The 10557-nt window shown below is 38.4% G+C and overlaps 2 protein-coding genes across 3 annotated transcripts in view; both read right to left on the bottom strand.

Annotated features, from left to right (window-relative positions):
- The window catches only part of syt5b (synaptotagmin Vb), a 6694-nt gene extending 3631 nt beyond the window's left edge, over positions 1 to 3063 (bottom strand). Inside the window, exons 1-2 of the mRNA XM_005748504.1 lie at positions 2643 to 3063; positions 1594 to 1797 (exon numbers count right to left, since the gene is read on the bottom strand). Of these exons, the coding sequence (XP_005748561.1) occupies positions 1594 to 1792 (199 nt within the window). The 5' untranslated portion in view covers positions 1793 to 1797; positions 2643 to 3063. The remainder of the gene's footprint in view (positions 1 to 1593; positions 1798 to 2642) is intronic.
- Positions 3064 to 4717: 1654 nt separating this feature from the next.
- Positions 4718 to 6745, bottom strand: zgc:56095 (Ferritin, lower subunit-like). 2 transcript variants are annotated; one of them, XM_005748501.1, is made up of 5 exons: positions 6592 to 6745; positions 5950 to 6053; positions 5685 to 5831; positions 5435 to 5560; positions 4718 to 5288 (listed from the first exon to the last, which is right to left on the bottom strand). In XM_005748501.1, exons 2-5 carry the CDS (start codon positions 6049 to 6051, stop codon positions 5139 to 5141), a joined length of 525 nt encoding a protein of 174 aa, XP_005748558.1. In that variant the 5' UTR covers positions 6052 to 6053; positions 6592 to 6745; the 3' UTR covers positions 4718 to 5138. The 2 variants fall into 2 exon arrangements, with proteins under 2 accessions (XP_005748558.1, XP_005748557.1); XM_005748500.1 differs by lacking the exon at positions 6592 to 6745 and adding an exon at positions 6196 to 6554.
- Positions 6746 to 10557: the final 3812 nt, after the last annotated feature.

Raw genomic sequence — 10557 nt, 5'->3', positions numbered from 1 at the left:
CACACACACACACACACACACACACACACAATGGAGCCCTCTCAGTCATGGACTGGCCTCCCCAGAGCCCAGACCTCAACTTTATTGAAGCAGTGTGGGATCATCTTGACAGAGAACAGGACAAAAGGAAGCAAACTTCCAAAGAAGAGCTTTAAATGTCCTTCAAGAAGCCTAGAGAACTATTTCTGAAGACTACTTAGGAAATTACAAGAAAGCTGCTTAAGAGAGTTCAGACTGTGTTGCAGAATTAAGGTGTTCATATTAAATATTACCTTTCAAGCTCTTTATAATTGTACAAAGCCTGATTTGTACAATTATCTACATTTATCTATGTTTCCACGTGTTTCAATAATCAGTGAATCCATTTCCCATTTTCCAAGCAACATATGAGTGAATTAGAGATGGCATAAGATTTCTGCACTGGAATGCATTCTTAGAATAGTGGACGCCTCATTTAAATTTCAAAATATTCTAATACTGGGCCTTTGCGCAGAGGCTTAGTTTATGTTTGATCTGAAATAGGTCAAATAACTCAGTTATTTGTATGTGATTACCTCATTTTTTCAGACTTTGCTCATGGTTGTTTATGAGTATCTGCCACTGTAACAATAAATATATTTCAGAAAGTAAAAGCAAAACATAGCAGTTCCCCTTCAGACATTAACAGCTGTTCATGAGCTTGGAGACAGAACCAAAGGTGTAATGCATAATGTCAAAATAAATCATGATTTCTTCTTTTTACCACAATAACTAAAACTTTCTCAAAATTATATTTTAAGCACTTTGTTATCTATGTTTTGCTAATGTTGTGTTATGTCAATAACACACATGTCAGCATTGAGATAATAACAGTCTGTAAACCCACAGCCACCACTAGTTGCTCCACCAACCGCAGAAGCTCATTAAATGCTTTACTCTTAGCATCATAAGCAGTAGTTCTTCATTTCTTGGCAAAATGACTCAGAAGCACGTTTTCGTGTTCTGTCATTGTAGGCATAAACACTTATACTGTTGACGTTCTTTTAAATCATTCTTTATGCCACATCACTTATGTTAAAAAGAGCAATTTAGTGTTGGAAATTTCTCCTTACATCTACAGTAGCTTGAACTTTTGTGGAAGACTATAAACATAACTCCTAGACATAACTGGTAAATACATTGATAAATATTATCCATCTTCTTCTGCTTATCTGGAGCCGAGTCGCAGGGGCAGCAGCCTAAGTAGAGAAGCCCAGACCTCACTCCCTGGCCACCTCCTCCAGCTTGTCCGGGGTAACACCAAAGCATTCCCGGGCCAGCCGAGAGATATAATATCTCCAGCATGTCCTGGGTTTGCCCCGGGGCCTCCTCCCGGTGGGACATGCCCGGAGCACCTCACCCAGGAGGTGGCCAGGAGGCATCCTTATCAGATGCCCGAACCTCCTCAGCTGGCTCCTTTCGATAAATAAATTATAAATCCCTTTGATAAATATAAATTCGACATAATGTAAATTCTGCGCAGGGATAGTTTCCTCCCCAATAGCCACATTTAGTTTACGTCATCACTGGTTTATGGATTTCTGTATCATTTTGCAGATTGTGGCAGTAGCTTACTTGACAGATGACTCAGCTCATTCATGAACTTTTCCTTCATGTGGTTGTAGTCGTGCCCAGGGTGATGTTCTGTATGTGAGTGCTCATGGTGTTCTGAATGAGAGTGCTCATGATGAGCAGGCTCTGTTGTTTCCTCCGATTCTGGTTCAGACGGCTCAGCGGCCCTCCGGACTCGAACCCCAGCACCGACCAGCCTCATGTCAGCTGCCAAAACATTAGAATTACTACAGTTATTCACGCTGTTTTTAAGTTGGCTGCCACATTGAATGATAACACAACTTTACATGCATGCTGTGTAATCCCTGTGTTAATGTGTTGCAGGAAGGTTGAAGAGCATAGGACAACTCTAAGCCAGATGCTCAACATGGCTGACCCTAATCCCTCTGTTACTCTCATGCTCTCCTCCATCTCGTGGCCCACGCTTTCACTCCCACGTTCAGCCCATCCCCATTTCTCTCTCATCACTGACTCTGCTGTGGACTGGATTAAACTATGCCTCTACAATATTAATCCAAAACCACAGATTCTCAAAGCTTTAAAAAATAGGGGTTGGTATCATCCTTTGGTTTGCCTTGCATAAAGCCAGTTTCTGTCATATTGACTGTTTAGAACAATATTTAAATGAGGTTAAGTGGAACACAGGCAACTTTTGGAAAAAACAGATTTTTTAATAAGTAGTTATTATGAGCTGTATTTCCATTTTAAAAGCAAACAAAAATGGCAGTAAAAGTAATTTTTACTGCACCCATTTACTGTGTTTAATAATTGAACATTGAAATTGAATATAGCTTAATGAAATTAAATGATCACTGAAGGACATTTATTAAAATTGAAAACACGATGTGATATCTAATAGGAAACTAAAGTATGTAAAATGAACAATCTGCAATATTAGTGGTCCTTTAAATTGGTTTCTTCAAAGCCAACAGGAAGAAAATACACACACAGAAATACAGCATGTTTTTCTCCTCAGTTTAGACCCTTTTTTTAGGATTTTTCCACTTAATCATAACAACAGTGTTTGAAATTTTACTGAATATTTATCTTACCTGTTGATATCTCCCTTTAATTTTGTCAACACCAAAAGGAGGCAACTTCTAGTTCGGTGTCTTTCTTGTAGCTTTTCCTCTGGCTTGTTGAAGACCCTGCACACCTATCAATCCTTGGGTATGCTGTTGACTAGAACTGGCAGGCTCCCTGCAACCCTTTCCACCAAAGCTAAAGCACTGGCAAATCACTAGAGAAATGTTGTCATTTAATCCCCCCACTTCCCCCCCTCCTACTGATATTAGAAGGCAGACAACACATCTGTTGCTTTACGTCTGACTAAAGAAAAATTTAGACCATCATTCACCTTTTATCGTGTTGTAGTTGCAGGGTTGGTAAATTTAACATGTTGAAGTATTCAAAGCTTTTCCTTGCGCCAGGGGAAAACTGTTTATTACACTGATGGCAGTGTTTATCCATTAGACTCAAGAGATTGTAGTACATCCAGCCCTTCACTAATCTCCTCAGCATAGCTGCCCTCGCAGTCGATCGTCCAACAACAACTTGTACTGTGAGTGGATATTGTGCATGTATGTGTGGATATGTAGTTTCCCATCCTTTTAGCCTGCCATTTTACTGTACAAAACACATACGCATATTTATTAAACTGTAAACAGTAATCTGCAGGGATATTTATATATGCCTTTGTTTTGTTGGGGGGGGGGCGGCACAGATGAGCATGACATAATTGCCTTACATAGAGTTAGGGCGGGCACTTAAAAGAACTCTGCATTTCAGGATATTTTATTAATAAAAAATACATTTTATGCTGCAATACATTAAACCACACAAACACAAGTTACGAATGTTTTCACACTTGGTGAAAACCTGGGAAAATCTGTGCAAACCCTTGTGGTTTCTTAATCTGTCTGTCAAGTGTTCTACCTCAAACCACTAGAACCAAAATGACACTTGAACAGAGTAAGGCTACGTCCACACGTACACGGGTATTTTTGAAAAGAAAAATTTTCCATTTTAGTTTAAAAGAAATTCTATCCACACGTGGTTTTGAAAAAATACCTCAGTCCACATGTAAACACCAAAAGACGCAGTCAAACACTGTGAAGAACATGCCAAATCCTAACCGTGTAGAAATGGCCAATCAGAAGTCTAGAAGCCTGGGAGGAAAAGAGTAAACAGGGTTTTATGCAAATCTTGAGTACTTCTTTTTGTTTTTCTGGAAAGGCAACTAATTTTGTGTTACTTTTCAAGTGCCTTCATCATTTCAAATGTTAATAACCAAAGACAGTATTTTAGCTGTTGTGTAGACTCACAACTTAGGAATGAACAAAATGCATACATAAATACAAATGCATACATAAATACAAATGCATACATAAATTTAATTAAAAAAATATTCAAACCCGAAGACAACGTTGGGATTTGTGTTTTGAGAGCGTCTGTTAAATGGAGAAGTTCACTCTAATGCCTCTGTCTTTTTAAATGGAGTGACAGTAATTGAGTATGCATATGTAACCATGTAAAAACTGCAGATAGTAAGAGCAACAGCATTTTGTCCATATCCGCCACTGTAGAAATTCATCTCATGTAAACAATAATGTGGCGCACAGCATGACGTCAAGGTGCACACCTTTGGCATTACGTGACTAAGTCTGTTTTCCTCGTCCACACCTAAACGCAAACAGAGTTTTTCGAAAATCTTCACCATGGCAGGAGTATTTAAAAATATCAGTATTCAGTGATCAAAAATGCAGTTTGTGTGGACTAAAGGCTCAAAAGCATAGAAAAAGCTCAGTTTTCAAAAATACCTGTTGAGGTGTGGACGTAGCCTAAGACCCATGCCTGTGTGGGATCCACTCTGACGTAAGTCACATGACTTATCTTTGCTGTCAGATAATTAACCAAGAAGCAGCTTGGAAATCGTTAACCACAAACTCTCCAGCAGCCCAGCGTTAGCACCACCCAACTGGGAGTAAGCATGTGCCCACTGTTATCTCGTGCAGACGTGACCTAGATAATGTGCTCAGACATTGTGACGAGTCAGATAACTACCTGTCAGAGCAACTGAAAATAACAGTTACACACACGAACCTGACTTTTAAAGACAAACAAGAGATTTGTCAGCATATTGAGACTTTATTGAATGTTTGAAATGTCCATTTGTTTTTCTTCTTCAAAAATTGTTCATTTATAAAAATGTTCTGTGGGTTAAAACATGACAATGGAAGGTTTCACACATGATAAAAAACGGAATCCACATGAACAAGTTACTCATTGTAACAGCTTAGAAAAACGGTAGTGTTTAGCACCACATTTATGAGAACAATTTCCCCAACACATTTGAATTTCTTTTCTTTATAAGAAAAACTGAGGCATTTCGATTTAACTTGGTCTAGTGCAATTGGATAATACCCGTGGTTGACTGTAACAATTTTGTAAAGTTTTAATGGGAAAGGACGTACAGTGTGGATTATTGCCTTTGCCTATCTCTGTATATTTTGAAATGTGGACCTTTTTCACTGTTCTCCCAGGACCTTTTACAGAGTGTGCTTGTCAAAGAGGTATTCTCCCATAGCACCGGACGTCTCAGACGCAGTGATGCGGGTGAGACTGCCAATGTAGTCGCCCAGCTTCTTGATGGTGTCATGGCTGTCGACGAGGAAGTGCTGCTCGAGGAAGTCACACAGCTACAAGAGAAGTTAGATGAGTAAGTGGTAAAATAATTCATACTATGACACTCGCAAATATTCTAGAACAAATATACTTCTTGTGTTAATAGCACAAGAAGTATATTTAGATATTTAAAAAAACTAAACAAAAAACCCAGACATACATGGGGATCAGTATGGCTGCCAGCTCTGCGGTGCACATCAAGAATATGTGTATTTAAGGTTTTCTGATATTCCAGGGAAAAGGTCATTGCATCCAGACCGCCCTTCCAGTCTTCTTTACTTGGTTTCTAGAACAAAATGTTGACACTTTATTGGAGGAAGAAGAGAAAAAAAAAAAAGGTAGTGTGTACCAACAAATACACCCATCTCAACAACATCTTTAAAATGACACCCATAACATTTGGGACGTACAGAGATGTTCTGAAGCAAAATTCGTCCGCCTCTCATGTTCTGGTATTCCAGCAGCTTCTCAGCCTGTTCCCTCTCTTTGGCTGAACGCTCCAGGAAAAAACTGGAGAAGTTTGGCAAAGCAACATCATCCCTGTCAAAATACATACCCTAAAAAAGAGAAACAAAACAAAAGAAAACAATGATATCTAGAAATATATAGTACAGATTATGAGACATACAGGTACTATACTGTTAGGTATTAGTGTTACAATTACAAGAATCATACCAGGGCAAGGTAGGCGTAGGATGCATTTAACTTCAGGTTGATCAGTTTGTTGACATCTCCTTCAGTTTCTGCATGAAAGTTTTGTTTCACCGCAGACTGCATGTCTACAACACAGAAATAGAAAGCAACGAATGCAGCTAGTGTTGTGCTTAAAAGACAGAAAGAACAATAGAGACAAGTGCCAACAATGAGTGATTTCTCCTTGGTGTTAGAAGTAAGCCCAAAAGAAAGTTAAATATCGCCTACCGCCTCTTCCTCGGGTTCAAACTAGCAAAGACGTTCCGTGTGAAATGCGCTCGTTTTAGCGAAGCACGTATTTATCAGCCAGCAACACATTGCAACTGATAGTTAAGAGCTCAGAGAAACACCTGCCCCACTGCCGCCGTGTGTCATCAAACGATTGGGTTCAGGTGGTTGTTACGTTAGTACATGTTATTAAGACTGTTGCTCGGTTAAACACCACTTTTTGTACCCACTTAAACAAGAAATACCTGCTGATGCTATCAGGGTGCAGTTTAGCTAACTTTAGCTACGTTTGCAGCAATTTAGTGCTTGTTAATATACCGTAAGATACGCCAGACTATGAATAAAGTTTTATAAATCTATTCCGGGTCAGTGTCACCCTACCATTTTGTTACCTACCTTTTATTGTGACACCAACGTGACCGCAATGTCACTATCTTCCCAGCACAAAATTGTTTATTGTTTACGCCACAAATAGCATCCGGTTCTTCTTCTTCGTCGTCGTTATATGGCAGAGATACAATGAAGTGCAGCGCCGCCCGTGTGGTCGGAATGATTCCTGCAGAGGCTTTAACCTGAGCACAATGGAAGAGAGAGGGGGAGCGAGAGAGAGAAAGCAGAAGTTATTATAATTTTTTTATACAAATACTTGATGGCTTGAGGTTTTTTCTATACGTCTGTTCTACACTTCCTGTCTTTATTTTTAATTTTTTTCCCCTTCTCTGTACACTTTACAACTTTACAACTTCTATTTTTATGTTTCCCCATTCTTTCATTGCTGCAAACCACTGTATTGAAATGGGACACGTCTCTTTTTGGATTATTTATATACAGTTATGTTATTCCATGCACCTGGCATATTTTTCTGGCTTTCCTTTTATTACAGCTTTACTTTTGTTTTCACCAGATTATTTGTTTTCTTAATATACCCCTGCACAGTACACTGCAATTGATTCCCTGGCATCCAAACACACCAAACATGTAGTTAAGCTAATATGCTAAGTGTTTTCTTTGTCCCAGTTCCCCTTGTCTTGTGTCTCTCTGTTTCAGCTTGGACCTGGGTGCTGATTCAACAATGGTTAAAGTACAGGTTGGAGTACTAATCTGGGTATCTCTGTCTAGTTAGATTTCCACCAAGAATAGTTGCATTAGAGGTGGTTCTCTCACGGACATCCAAGACTGCAGCAACAGATCAGTCACACATTCCAGCAGCTAGCAATTTTGTGTTGGACAACTTCAGTTAGTCACAGCGTGGTGGCACTGAGAAAAGTGTTGTACACACATTGTTTTTTGTGTTCTGAGAACAATGGCTTGAGAGTGCTTTAAACTGAACTGACGTCTAAACTGTACAAGTGAGTATATTTGTTTTCTGTAAATCAATTACCAATATAATCACCGGCTAAAACAATTAAAGATAGTAAACATATTTCACAACATTAAACATGCATTGCTTCCCCCCCCCCTACAGTTAAGGCTAGAGTTCTGATAAATGCGTTTGTGGTTTTAGGAGCCATAATATATGCTATTTATTACTTTACCATGGCAACTATCTCTTCCAGTTACTGGAACAAGGGATGTGGTTTGAAAATATTTCCCAATTCTCTTTTAGGATGTGATTTGAACAAGGAAGATGAGCAAAGTTCTAGTACTTTCTGTGAAGCTGTTCCAGTGCAGCTTTGATCCCTACACTGAGTGAGATTAGAGCTTTTCACTGATGTGTTTGATGGTAGTCTTCACCATCATCATGAAAACTTTATCCTCCTGCAGTGAAACAAAGGCCAGCATATAAGTGTTCACACAGAGAGGTAAAAAGTTGCATCTATTGTATGCGGCTAGGGCTGAAAGATTTGAAAAGTAGATTCAGTGAGGCTTGTCACGATAGCATATGCAGGTGACACATTTATTGCCATTCAAACTATTGTAACAGAAGAGGCTGCTCTAATTGTGGTATAAGAGCTCTGCCACCACTTATATTAAAGGAAAGCTGCAGAATGTGGTTTGCAAAAGCGTCATGAAACTCAAGCACCATGCTAAACAGAAGCGCATTTGTTTTTAAGACTTTCACAAGTCTTAATAACATGCAAATGATTGTGCTGAAAGCTCCCTACATAATAAAATACTGTTATTTAACTATGAATAGTCAATGCATGCACTTGTTTAAAAAGAGCTATCTTTATCCTCAGTATAACACGGAAGCTCAAAAATTGAAATGACTCCATATTAACAGATGAGTAAAACTATTATCATTTATGAATCCTAACTTCCCCATCATGTTTCCACAGTGGACAACAATTTTCTTTGAAATATCAGCACTTTTATTGAGCGCTACTCAAAATATGACACCATAAAGACTGTTGTGACTTTGTGCGCAGTTAACAGTATGAGGGTAAGTTTCTGTTTGCAGTTCCTTATTGAGATCAACCACAAGGAAGCTATAAATATCACAACTTTCTGAGACAGTGCTAAGACACAAGAAGGAGATCCACTCTGCTGTGAAAGCAATCAGCGGAGGAACCTAAACAGTGATTTTACTTAAAACCTTAAAAAAACTGGAAATTCTTAAAATAAAACAACACAAATATTATTTATTCAAAGTAGCAGTTCACACCTTTATCTGTGATCATAAACAAAAACGTCTCATCTTTTATTTGCCCATAATAAAGGCACACAAGCGGCCACAAGCATGAACAGATAAATAGCAGCTGATATGCAGCAATTACCTCCAATAAACATGTAAAAGAGGCAAATGCTCTTGATTGACGTACCTTTGACAAGCAGCACAGCATGACCGTTAATAAGGAAGTAACAGGCGGGGCAAAGGTCTCTGTAGTTGTACAAGGCCAGAAAGGAGAAGCAGTTATTTACTTAGTCACTTGCCAATATGAAAAGGGACCAGAGGTTACGAGAGGAGGATGTAGCTAAGAATTAAAAGTCAACAACTTTGAATTAAAGTTATCATAGTGCAGGTCAGAGAAATTCTTTGCCAAGCTTAAGTGTGGTTTTTGTCAACATACCAGCAGAGGTGCTGAAAATAGCAGCTACAAGGTTATCCTGGGAAAACAAAGGAATTGAACAAGTTCAAAGTATGTGTGCCAGTTAGGAGTCCTGAAGACGATGAAGCTTTTATCCCTTATCTCAGACCACTTGTTGCTCTGTGTCTTCCTGAGTCTACTCTGGGTAAGTTTTTTTTTTACCTTTCACTTTGATGGTGATCAGATAGCGAAGCTCAGTGTAGGTTACCCTCGACAAAAGGAAACAGTGCAGTCAAAACCACAGTGAAGCCTAAATGCATGACATGCTTCATTATGTATTTTAAACACTATAGTTATGTTTTGTGAAATACTGGTTTGTACAGAAATACAGGAACAACAAAATCTTGTTAAACGGCATGAAAATTCTGGACTTTTCCAGATTTTGAAACATGAATTTATTCCTTCTTTGCGACACCGATCTGTTTCCTCTGAGAACAAAAAGAGCATGAAAGAAGAAAATTCAACAATATCTTAAACACTTACATGGTGCAGTGCTCATGATTTTATCAAATCAGATGTGGAATTTTAAAGAGTGTGTCCGAGGAGAAATGTGTTAGATATTTCATAGGCCAGTAACTTAAGTAACTGTAGCTATAATATACAATATAATAATACATATGATTTGCATTTTTAGTCAAAGCAAACACTTAATTAATAGATTTTTTGCCAGCTCTGTGATTTTTATGTTATAGATGTTGCTAGTTGTAGAAGCTGACACATAAAATGCTAAAATAATTTGACACTGACTTATTTGTTTCCTGCACATTATTATTATTTTTTTTTTAGTGAAAGTTTTTGTTCTTATAAAGCAGAAAGCTCAGAGGATATCTCGAAGTATTACTGTTCACATAATGTTTATGATATAATGTAGATGTGAAATTAAAAGCAGCAAACATCGCTCTGTGAGACTGCCACAGACTCGTGTTAACTGGGTATTCAATGGTGATTTTTTTTCACAGATTTTAGATTCTGTAGTTTTCACTCTTTTTCTGCTTTTAGGGCACAACTGACTCCAATACAACAATCACATCAACAGTGACGACGACAGCAGGACAGAAAAGTACAGCAAAAATAACACTGGCTGAAACAAGTCCCACTCCACAAACTTCAACAGAACAAACAACATCTACAACAACAAAAGCCCGTAAGAATGAAACACTATACTTCGACTTTTGTTGGTAAAACTGAAGTGAATGTCATTCTGGGTTTTTATTCTGGTAAAAGGTGAACGCTACTCTCAACTCATCACAGCTCCTGACGATGTAACAAAAGGCACAGTGGTACAAAGGAATGAAAGCAGTATAGTCAGTGCTTCAGTTCTTGTTCTTTTTTT

This window comes from Pundamilia nyererei, unplaced genomic scaffold (genome assembly GCF_000239375.1).
Source record: "Pundamilia nyererei isolate P.nyererei 1_Seehausen unplaced genomic scaffold, PunNye1.0 scaffold00223, whole genome shotgun sequence".
Classification (NCBI taxonomy): domain Eukaryota; kingdom Metazoa; phylum Chordata; class Actinopteri; order Cichliformes; family Cichlidae; genus Pundamilia; species Pundamilia nyererei.
Note: the sequence above shows the minus strand (reverse complement) of the source record. Positions and strands in the feature narration are given on the sequence as shown.